At 36.5% G+C, this 10,893-nt stretch overlaps 1 protein-coding gene across 1 annotated transcript in view; it reads right to left on the bottom strand.

The window, feature by feature from the left end:
• LOC110069128 (charged multivesicular body protein 2a-like) overlaps window positions 1–7,197 on the bottom strand; it is an 8,480-nt gene extending 1,283 nt beyond the window's left edge. Inside the window, exons 1-8 of the mRNA XM_020776595.2 lie at window positions 6,977–7,197; window positions 5,736–5,823; window positions 4,949–5,053; window positions 2,681–2,731; window positions 1,517–1,588; window positions 1,285–1,367; window positions 799–853; window positions 299–393 (exon numbers count right to left, since the gene is read on the bottom strand). Of these exons, the coding sequence (XP_020632254.1) occupies window positions 299–393; window positions 799–853; window positions 1,285–1,367; window positions 1,517–1,588; window positions 2,681–2,731; window positions 4,949–5,053; window positions 5,736–5,823; window positions 6,977–7,056 (629 nt within the window). The 5' untranslated portion in view covers window positions 7,057–7,197. The remainder of the gene's footprint in view (window positions 1–298; window positions 394–798; window positions 854–1,284; window positions 1,368–1,516; window positions 1,589–2,680; window positions 2,732–4,948; window positions 5,054–5,735; window positions 5,824–6,976) is intronic.
• Window positions 7,198–10,893: the final 3,696 nt, after the last annotated feature.

The raw sequence follows: 10,893 nt of genomic DNA, 5'->3' as shown, positions 1-10,893 counted from the left end.
CTGCCTTTCCCCCTGATTGGCTGATTGGATTATTGCATCACTTGTAGCCGAGCATTGTAGCCGCAGGCCTCGTTGCATGTTTCTCTCGTTGCTTGTCATGAATAAGACTAATTTTCATTTGTTGCCACAATTATTTCATGTACGGTTTTATTCGCATTCACTTACACGATATTTGATAGAAAAACAGTACAACGATGTACGAACAATTGGGACAAAACATAATGAGAAAACTGGATTGAAAAAAAAAAAAAAAATTTTGTAAAATTTACCAACAAGTTAGTGGGATATATTAACTGACCTGGCCTGAAGGTCGGCATCGGCATCAGCAGCCACAGCTTGCTTAGGAGCTTCTTTAGAGCCGACGGCTCCTGAAGTGGTTGGAAGGCCTGTAAGCTGAAAAAAGAAAGAAAATAAGTCAACAATAAATTTGTAAAGACTTGTCAGTCACTTTTGGGCCTGAGCAAGGGGCGGTTTTCAACTGAGTGTCAAAAGTAATCATGGTTTTGGTTTTAGGAGGACTACGGTTTGAAATTGACTGAGTAGTCTAATTGGTAAGTAATTGATTTGGTTTTAGTTTTTACGACACTCAATTGTAAAGCCACTCTAAATATGCACTAATTTATTTATGATTTCAAAAAGACTTTTCCTTCTATAGTAAGTCTCCAACTGTTAAGACCATTTTTCAGCCAAAGGGTTCGTAGTGAAGGTGTAGGACACGCATGATATTACATGCAAGATATTTTAAGACCCTGGTTCATGGTGTTCCAGTTGAGATTTGGAAACACCAACTGAGCTCACCTCGTCGGTAAGAGTAAGTCCAAGTTCATCAAAGACTTGTTGGACAACTTGTTCACTGTGAGCAGAAACAGAGAGAGAAAAAAAGTAAACGGGTTAACAATACAGGTTTGACTGTAAAACAGGGCAAAGTCTGCATACGAGCCAAGCGGCCTATCAGGCGGGTGCTTATCCCGGTTTCTGTGGCATGAAGCGACTAGGAGTATTTCTACTCCCCCCTGGATGGGATGCTAGTCCATCACAGGGTTACCTGCAGCATTAAATTCGCCGGTACCCATTTATACATCTGGGTGGAGAGAGGCACTGTGAGAGTAAAGTGTCTTGCCCAAGAACACAATGCAATGTCCCTGGCCAGGACTCAAACCCGAACTGCTCAATCCGGAGTCAAGTGCACTAATCCTGAGGCCACCACGCCTCCGTAAACAGGTTTGACTGAGTGAGTGTGTAGCTAATAAAATGGCACCAAAAAAATCTCCAAGTTTGACCAACCTTTCTTCGTCATCTTCCTCGTCTCCAATGACATCATCAATAGCATCATTCATCATTTCTTCCTTCATGTCCATAATTTCAGACTACAAAAAATTCAAGTAGATATCAATTTGGGGTTGTGATCATTATAATGGTGGTCCTATGTGCCATGCTTTGGTTAAAAAGTTCAACTGTTAGCATCTCCTTCTAGCACTTTTGGCCAACTGTTAATTCAAAAAAAATTTATCCAAACCTGTTTCTCAAACTCCATCATGATCTTTTGAATCTGTGGTAGTTTCAACTGTTTGTTCATGTTCGACATGGCCTACAAGTATGGAAACACAAGATAAACTTGAAGTTAATACAAGTCACAGTGTATATGTATGGGAACAAACACTTGATCTGTCAATGCATCAACACTCAGTGAAGGATCACAAGAAGTCGGCAATGCAGTAAAGACAGGATAGCTTGAAAAAGGAATTTTGGCATGAGCACTTGCACACAGAATTCCCTTCTTTCTCCTACTTGCTACACCTGTCATGCTGACACAGACTACAGTGGAACCTCGCCTTAATGTCACCTTGTTATTACGGCCACTTTTTTTTGTCCCCAGTGAACAGCCATTTTCTTACAAGAACACCCCATTGATACGGCCCTGCCACCCCATTGATACGGCCTGGGTTCAATTTGAATTAGTTGTTTCAATTGTTTGCTCGGCCCCAATAGCCTTTGTGCTATAAACACTACCAAGGGTAAATAAAGGTTATTATTAACGGGCCAAAATTACTGAAAGTTGCATCCAGTTTTCCTAACGAAGACTTTTATTCAAAGGATTTGTTTTCAAAATAGGTTATGTTTTGACTCATATTTTCCATCAATTAAATGACAAATGTGCAGATTCCTTCAATGACTAAGCTATAGTAAAAGAGGGTTCAAAGTTGTTACTTTCTCTTGGGGATAATTTATTGTTCTGTTAAAAATGTGCTGACTTTGTTTTCTTGAAATCTTGATCAATGCATTTAGCTAAATCTAGCTACAGTGTAGTTGACAGGCATGCCACTTAAACTGAAAGAAACCAATATTTAAAATAAACATCTTTAGCCTTAATTAAAAATCACAACTGGCAGGAGGCAGATCTGAGGAGTCAAACTAGGGTCTACTGAGAAACAACTCAACTGAGTGTTCAGAGGAGGAGTTGACCCATTGATCTCCGAACCTCAGGTATCCTAACTACTCAGCCACGCTGCCTCCATGGAAACTGACTACAGTGGAACCCCATTTACGCAATCACCAATGGCCAATGACCATACATGTAAGATGGGGTCCCACTGTAATACATTAAGTAGTTTGGTAGTTTTACACAAAATAATTATATTCCCCGAGTGTGCTTGCTACAGAAGTTTAAATGAAGTCCTACCTTTGCAACTCCTTTCATCGCTTGAGCCATGGCATTGTTGGATCGCAATGTCTGTGATCAGAAATGCATTTTTAATTAATAAACATACAATAATTTTCAACAATATTTTGCTGCAAGTGGTAGATACAAAATTAATATGCAAGTATTGCTGTTGTAAATGACTAAACAATATCACAGCTTTTAGTTAGTAGTTCAAGAAAAAAGAAATGACTGACTCCTACTGTAAGTGCTGTAAATTTTTATGCACTAGTAATTTTACCGTGAAAGCTTAAAGAGCCGAGCTTTTAAAAATGTTCAAGAACTAAATAATACCAAGGAATCTGTATTGCAGGTGAAATTTACTTTGCCACAGGGGAATTGAAATGTAATAGGTTAGGGTGATTATTTTTTTAATTTGAACTTACAGGTAAAACACTGTTTACTTGATGGCTATTTTGACATTTTTACCTATTATTTCAACCTGAATAGATAACAAACTGTTTTTCTTTTTCACTAACACTAATTAATCAAAATTTGAAAGGAAAATTCAACTCTCAAATTCATATTTTAAGAGTTAGTTTGAAAGAGAGATGTTTTTAAAGCCGAAACTTAAGGTACAATGACTCATCTTGATATTATGCTCTATAAAATTGAACCTATTTTAATTTATGACCGCTCAAACAGTGCTTCTCTCCAAATGCAGAGCCTTAAAGATTTAATGCTCAACACCTTTATTAGCACAAAATTATTGAGCTAGAATGTATGCAGGCAGTTGAAAGTTACAATCAAACTTTTTCATTTTTAGAGTTATAAGAAGTCATTGCAATTTTTATACAGGAGCAATTGATTTTTGCCCTTCTCTGACCAGTTCTAATCAACTTACTAGACAAAGTATAATATGTCTTGCAGTCAGTCGTAAATGACTGCTATCGACAGAATAATTATTTGCCACACTGAAATCAGAGCACTCACTGCTTGCCTAAAGCATAAAATGCTATGAGTGCTTATAAAATATGGTAGCTGTCATTGCCAATTTTTGGTGTTTTACAAGCAACAATTAACTAGACACTGTTCAGCGAAAAGGTGAGAAGAGTATATGTTTCAGCCTGGAGTGAAAATAATCTGAACTAGATCTTCAGGAGGTCTTCATGCCTACTTTCAGATACATAATTATTAATTATTTTTTGTCTTGATCTGATACTGGTAAACCAGAGAATTGCTCACGTACTGATCATTTTTCTGATAAATATATTTAACAGTGTTATTTCAAAATGTTCTCACCTTTTCTATGAATATACCGTAATCTTAAGATAGTCAAAACACACTTGAAAATATATTCCACCTTGGAACTGTAATTCCATGTTAGGAACAACATACAAATACTAACATCTTTGACAATTGCTCTTTGAAGAAAATCTACCAGAAATGTAAATTAAAGTTGTCATGCAAAATCCTATTATTTACAGTGCACAGGAATTATTTCATATTTAACTTGACATGCATTTTTGTGTTAAAATTTGCCTTTTTAGTAAAATTGAATTTCCTGTGCACTGTAATAAAAATTATTGATAAGACAAACTAAATATCACTTAGAATTATTGCAAGTGACTAGATTTGTAATTAAGGTAATATTATTTTCCATGCAAATTGTTATCAATTTTGACAGGCATACTTTTAGCTAAGAACCTACATTGTAGGCACAATGTTATAACGTCATGGACATATGAAATTTCAATTTAAAATCATACATGACTGAGCCATTGCAAATGAGTGACTACCTGGAAAATCTTTCTTATCACATACTTAAGAAAGAACTTTTTTTTTCTCTCAACCAAAATGCTCAGCACATCTTATACATAACATAATTATTACACTGTCTAAAGAAATGGATGTTTTTACCAACGTCGCATACATGTAATACCCCCATTCAAGAATTTTTCATATTTTTCAAAGAAACAAAAAATCACCTATAGCATGATACCAGATGTAATAAATCCCTTATGGACCAAGCTTGCTCGGTCAAAATGGCTGGATATTGTACGTGTTCTTTTTCTGCAAGTTTATGGACCTCGACTCCATCTTGGTCCATAAATATGCAACAAGAATGAGGCCAATATCCAGCCGATAACTCATATATCTCAATGGCTGTGGACATGGCTGGGCAGTCTTAAAAATACATATTATGACCCAGTATTAAATCAGGAAAATCACAAACTCCATTTATTTCACAAAACGTAATATTTGCTGCTCTTTCCACAAGTTTGTTCCACAAGTACAATGATGACTTACCTGGACTTTAAGTGATACAGCTTGAATATTTGCACGCATCATAATAAACTTTTTAACATATCGTCTGGTTCTTACAAGGTCTTTGGCCATTATCTTTACAGCATCCTGGACAAAATACATTTATTCAGTGATCTCATCGACTCTTACTAACTTATTAACTGGTTACTGGAGAAGAACGTAGCCTTTCGCTCGTACAAGAAGATGCTATGCAAAAGTGTAAAATCTAAAATCTTCAATGTTACTGCATGTAAGGAGAGAGATGCTGGTTTGGTTAGCATATGTTGGATTATGATAATGATAAAGTTTTGCAAAGAGAATGGATTGTCCAGGATAGGGGGGGTTTAGGTGGCTAGTCGAGATGGAGTTGCAAAGTCCAGCTGATCATGGTCTAGTAAAGAGCAAGAGTTTCAGTGTCCCAGTGGCACACCCCCACCCAAAGATTACAGAGTACCCCCCCCCCAGGGGGGAGGAGAGTACAGAGGGAAGAGTTAATAAACACAGGATGTGATCCTGAACAAAATGATAGCTGCCAGTCCTAGTAGGCAAATATGAGTATCCCACCTCCTTGGCTGAAATACATTTACCAGTCTATCCAACGCTATCCCTAACCACTTTGTTAGGTCTGCATACAGTTTGCCAGTAACAACCATATTTATGCCACTGGTTAAAAAGAAGCACTGTCAGATTGTCTTGTCCTAGAAAATAACACAATAATCCAGGCTTGGACTACTGAAGACTCCGATACATTAAACTCTCTGGTGCAATTTTGAAGAAATTGTCATCATACCATCTGTCCAGCTTTTGCCATTTTCTTGATATCAGCTATAACTTTTTTCTCTTGTTGTTCCATCTTGGCACGTTCTCTATCAAGATCTCTGAAAAAGGACCATCATCTGAATTTAGATTTCTTCCACATTAACTGAGATGGAATGATTGTTTGCCATAATGAAAAAAATATTGTTTGAACGTGAAATAACATGTATTTAAAAAGGTCATTCTGAACTTTTGGAACATTCTCTCATATTTCGGAAAATCACGTTCTATGTTCCAGATAGTTGTTGCAAAAATTGCAATAATTGAATGTATATTACTACAATGTCCTGGAGGAGGTCGAGTCTCCTAATTCCTACTAATTTCTTTAAGATTCCCAGCAAAAACTTGCTTTTCTTCCAAGCATCACAAAAGGTACATATATCAACCTCCATCAATCTAATATTAATCTGCCTGTCAGTCAACAACTTAGTTCCAGCTTATGCCAACTAGAATAAGATCCAAAGACCCGAAGACCAGAAAAGCCACAGGTCTGCGTTTGTTAACAGGCCTGCTTGGGTTGTTATTCACTATATCCCTTATTATTAAAGATCCAAGGTGGCAGTGGTTGGTCCAGATTAAAGATAAAAAGATTTGTGGTAGCACAAGGTATGTTAATGATTGTGTAGTCAGCAAATATAGTACTTACGCCTCCACCTCTGTTAATGCAAGATGCTATAAAACCTTGCAAAATATTGTAATCACTTAAAATTTCTATAGTGACCATGGGAGAAAGAGTTTCAAGTAGAAAACAGTAATGTTACATATCCAAAATTTGGAAAGCGTACAGCTTTCATAATTCTATTTCACTGACGTCCATGCAAACTCGATCGCACCCAAAAGAAATTAAAAAAAAGTGATTTAAGTGCATGTTTATTAGTACATGCACTTACTCTCGTTCCTAATGCAATTATGTACGTTCAGTATGTGAACGGGGAATCCAAGGAAGATTACAGTATGACCAACAAAATAGAAACTAGTTACTCGTAAGATCGGCTCTGGCTTCGTACGTAGGTCCTCATTACAATAATGGTTCCAAGGTTTTCAATTTGAGATTCCATCGTGTTATTAAAAAAAAAAAAAAAAAACTCATTTGCCAATGTATCTAACGTGAAAATATGGCACAGTCCTTAGCATACACTACAAAGAACGCCAATATTAATCAGCTAAAACCAACGGTGTAAACTTGCTTGAAGATTTCAAGAAAATGTTACTAACCTCATCGCCCTATTCAGCGCTCGCTGGTTCTGTTTAAGCATCTCCTCTGGAGTCTTCTTCTTCCCAAACAAAAATTCCATGATAAATGCTCTTAAATACAGCAGATTTCGAACAATAATTTACCTAGATGCACAAAGAAACGATCGAGGAAAGCAAAGTTTTCAGCTTTCCGTCAATTTCCAAAATAGAACTCCCGTCACATTGCGGGCTCAGTCACAAATGGATACGTCATGACTCACGTAAGGAAAGTGACGTCATAGCCTCTGCTATAAATGTATACAAAGAGAGAGGACCCTGGTAACGAGGTCGATATTTCTATATTGCCTCTTTAAACTTCTTTATGCAATAGCTTGAGCGAGTCAGTTTCTAAGCTACAGAAATATCTGTTCTGAATAGAAGTACCGTTCAAGTAACTGTTCCGAGAAATTTGAACCCGATGAAGTGAATACTTTTTGTGCGAGGTGGGTTGAAAAACTTAAAATTTACAAAGAATGTATGATGAGGTCTATATGAGACCCCAAAGCAATCTCCTCTTGAATATTACACACAAAGAACCCAAAATTTCAACAATTACTAAGTTTCGCATGTTTGAAGACAATTCTTATTTAGCATGCATGCATGATGCCACCGCTGGGCAAATCAACTTTAATTATAAAGTCGTATGTTTAATAATGAGGAAATATAATTTAACAAGCCCTATATAGCTTAGTTAGAGTTGATATATATAATATTTATGCATTTACTAGTTGGTGTGTTTAACATTTGCTGATCTGACTGATGCTCGTGGTTGACGGGAAAAAAATTGATGTCGATATCATATATTGTTGATTTGAAATATTATTAAAATTTAAAGACGTTCTCTGGTTAAAATAGTTTAAAATTACGAACTTTCGATTGCCAATCTGCAATCTTAGACAAATAGTGAATATAAGTCGCGATCGTTGAAATATATACGGTAAAAAGTGTGATGTAGAAAAAATTGCAATACGAACAAAAAGATAACTGCGAGGAAATAAAAATAAATGCTAATATGGGTTCATAAAAGAATAGAATATTGTCTAAGTAATTTTTATTTTACTCTCAGATTCAATTGTAATTGCAGTATGCCAGGATTCCAAGGTCTTCCTCACGCGAAAATTTCCTTTATCAATTACATGGGCGTCATAAAAGTCAATAGAGCGGCCGTTCAACCATGCGTGAGTGGCAATGTTTGAGCCTTGTTTGTAGGTTTTCGTGTTCCTAATATGTTGGTGTTTACAAAAGAGGAAAACCATTACTTAGACAAAAATCTATTCTTGTATGAACCCCATATTAGCGTTTTATTTTGTTAAAATTATGTCTTATACTGGTTAATTACTCGTCCATTTTTAATTGAAATATTATGTTTCAAAGAAGCGCAACTTTCCCTCCCCCCTCCCATCGGTTGTCCCATCATTTCATTTGGTCACTTACGATGTTTTATAATGATTGAGGAGTTTCACTTTCTTAAATAATGCTTCTACATAAACGTATTTTCATATCCTAGCTAATCAAATGAACGGCCAAAAAGAAATATCGGAGTAAAACTGAAAAAAAAATAAAAATAAATTCAGGGTAGGAAAATATCCGGGCGGAAAAAGACGAGTTCAGAAGAGTTCATAATCAAGAAGTAGGATCTGCTTTAAAGATTGGGGCAAAAGATACATCACTTTCATCTTTATGATCTCTAATAAATTCTCGGTCTTCGGCCATCGTAGCTTGATTAAAAATATAAAACAAACAGCGGTGATAACATTTTAAAAACATGAATTTTATGAACTTGACGTTTCGTATGCTAGTCAACATACATTTTCAAAAACATAACCGTTAAAATTTTTGGAAAGCTACTGTTTACCGGAAGAAGACGTTAACTAGACTCTATACCAAATGGGATTCATTTACACCACGCAAATACAAAATCAACCTTATCTGCACGCTAACCTATCGATGCTTCCGTATTTGCTCCACCGCTTCATTGTTACAATCCGCTGTCGAGGATCTCCAAAGGCTTTTGCTGCAAAATGGTTACGCTCAGGGCATCGTCACTTTTAATATCAATGATGTCCTGAACAAGAACAAGAACAAGAACAAGCCAAATGAACCCGTAGCAACAGTCCTCCAAAAAATATTATTATTTTACTACCAAGGGTCTAAAATCTTGTGTAAATCGTTTCTACTCTTTTGTTAATTAATGTCAAAGTTATTTTTCAAAACACCCGGCGCATTCTTCCCATACAAGGACCGTCTCAACCGATCACAATTATCCAAAGTCATTTATAAAGTTAGGCCATCCCCTTTTTTTTCTCTGTTTAGCGTCGTCCGACCGACCCAGATTTTCGCGTTTTCAAAAAAAAAAAAAAAAAGTTACGCAGAAGGCAATGAAGGCAATGACACATTATTTCAAACAATTGTCACTTTAATCTGAAACATAAGCAATTTTTTGCCTTACAGATTTTTAGTTCTTCCCTGCTCTCGTTTGATTTTAATGACGTCGACTTTTTCCTTCCTCCGTTGCCGCGATGTTGACTTTGTAACCACACCTTGTTGTTTCCAGGCTCCACGGATATTATGCTGAGGTACCGGCCTGCTAGCTCCAGACTTCTTTTCCAATTTTATTATTTTATTAAGATAACGAGTTACTTGTGTCAGAAATGCAAAAAAAAATTGGGGTCATTGACTTCGTTCAGAGATAAAGTGTGTGGAAAACTACCCTGATTTTGAAAATTTGGCACACATAATTCAGCATGGTCTACAGGGGCCTATAATTAGAAATATCGAAGGTGAGTCAACGGAGGCAAACGATCTTAATCGTATTTTGTGGAAGTGGGTCTGTTGCGTAAATAATTCCAAATATTACCAACGTTCTCACAAAACTTAACCCTTCAAGAAGCTTTTGAAACCGTCGCAGAGATAAACGAAGAGCTAAAACGAACGGAATTCGATGGCACATTTTACAAAAAATTCAAACTTCTAGACGATAGATTTTCTTCATTTTTTCGCTAAACGTAGAAAATCGGTAGAGAAAATGATCTGTCAAAAGAAAAATAGGGGTCACCGAGCGTCCAAGATCATTAAATCCGGGCAAAGCTATAGCAATGGCCATCTGCCCTACCATTTTTCATTTTATTACTTAGCGCGCGCTCTCATAATCGGTTGTCACCAAACTAGTTTAGCTCTTTAGTTATTTTGGGTGACCAGCAACTGTATGTATTTTTAGTTTATTTATTAATTAGTAATTAAGCTAATTTTACAGTTCAAATACACCTTGTTGATGTTGTTATTTTTGTTGTTGACGTGGCGTGTGAATTTGCGTGCGCAGTAAGGATGCGCAGAAACAATTAGCGCGAACGTCCTTAAATTTCTACTGCAGATGTTTTCTGTCTAGGTTCTAGACACCCATTGGTACAGTATAAATAGCTTTCCAAAAATTTTAACAGTTATACTTTAAAAAATTTATGTTGACTAGCATACGAAACGTCAAGTTCATAAAATGCATGTTTTTAAAATGTTTATCACCGCTGTTTGTTTTATATTTTTATGATCTCTTTGTAAGCTCTGGTGCCCTATCGGAACATTTCTCTAGAATTATTTTTTGACCTTCTTTGGCTGCCTGCTGCGTTCTGTAGCAACCTCTCATTCCCAGGGTCCTGGTTGCTTCTACAGGCCCAGTTACCTCGAAATTTCACGGCATGCCTTGTGCACGCTTCGTCAATAAAAATGGCGGGAATTGGTCGATCGATCATTTGAATTAACCAATCAGCATGCATTATATCACGTAAGGACCAATCAGCTTTAAGAAGGCATTTCGCGCCACTATCTCTGGCGTGAGTAAAAAATTCTCGTCAATTCCCTCTGTAAGTTGACGAAAAGTTTTTTCATCATTGAAAACCTTTGTGCTA

The sequence above is a fragment of the Orbicella faveolata genome, unplaced genomic scaffold, assembly GCF_042242905.1.
Source record: "Orbicella faveolata isolate gen_17 unplaced genomic scaffold, um_ofav_v1 contig_15, whole genome shotgun sequence".
NCBI classification, from domain to species: Eukaryota; Metazoa; Cnidaria; class Anthozoa; order Scleractinia; family Merulinidae; genus Orbicella; species Orbicella faveolata.
Note: the sequence above shows the minus strand (reverse complement) of the source record. Positions and strands in the feature narration are given on the sequence as shown.